Source organism: Opisthorchis viverrini (genome assembly GCF_000715545.1).
Source record: "Opisthorchis viverrini unplaced genomic scaffold opera_v5_72, whole genome shotgun sequence".
Classification (NCBI taxonomy): domain Eukaryota; kingdom Metazoa; phylum Platyhelminthes; class Trematoda; order Opisthorchiida; family Opisthorchiidae; genus Opisthorchis; species Opisthorchis viverrini.
In genome coordinates this window covers 1,682,943-1,683,514 of record NW_008751728.1, presented here as the reverse complement: position 1 = coordinate 1,683,514, position 572 = coordinate 1,682,943, and the positions used below count along the sequence as shown (strand labels likewise).

Below are 572 nucleotides of genomic sequence, written 5' to 3'. Positions count from 1 at the left end.
AGCAATCAGCTAAGTCAAGCTTAATCTGTGTTGGGTGTCGATCAAGGGATTCTGTGTTATGATGGGTCATCAAATTTTAAGACTGATATGGTAACCCACATGCATTTGTGTCTAGCTTAGGGTCTAGTTCTTCCGAATCAATTCACGTGAAGATGCCTCTTGAACCTTGTTTGCACTTTTTGTCCGTCTGCGTAGTTGTGTCGAGGGAGGGATTTGGGAACTTTGGTTTGACTGGGCTTTCTATCCCCAAACCCCTTTTTGCCAATAATTTTACGTGCATTGATAACCACACACAGTCACGTATCAACTCTCGCCAGTTCCAAGACGGGGGTTTTGCTAACAACCACCTTATGAAGTTTATACCGCATAGTGGTAAAGTAAGTTTGATCAGTCATTTCATAAAACCTTATGCGGACACTCTGAGGAATCTCCGTTGGTCATCTTAAGGAAATCGTATGCGAGATGGCGTTCCACAGAAAATTTACCAACTGAACAGATGAAAAGCCAAAAATTCATACATCAAAATTCGTCGAATGCTAACGGCCAGGGAAACCAGTCCTCATCAAAACTAA

The 572-nt window shown here is 42.1% G+C and overlaps 1 protein-coding gene across 1 annotated transcript in view; it reads right to left on the bottom strand.

The window, feature by feature from the left end:
- Positions 1 to 396: 396 nt before the first annotated feature.
- The window catches only part of T265_04409 (hypothetical protein), a gene marked incomplete at both ends in the record, with an annotated part of 16,086 nt that continues 15,910 nt past the window's right edge, over positions 397 to 572 (bottom strand). The window contains one exon of the mRNA XM_009169148.1: positions 397 to 488. Within this exon, the coding sequence (XP_009167412.1) occupies positions 397 to 488 (92 nt within the window). The remainder of the gene's footprint in view (positions 489 to 572) is intronic.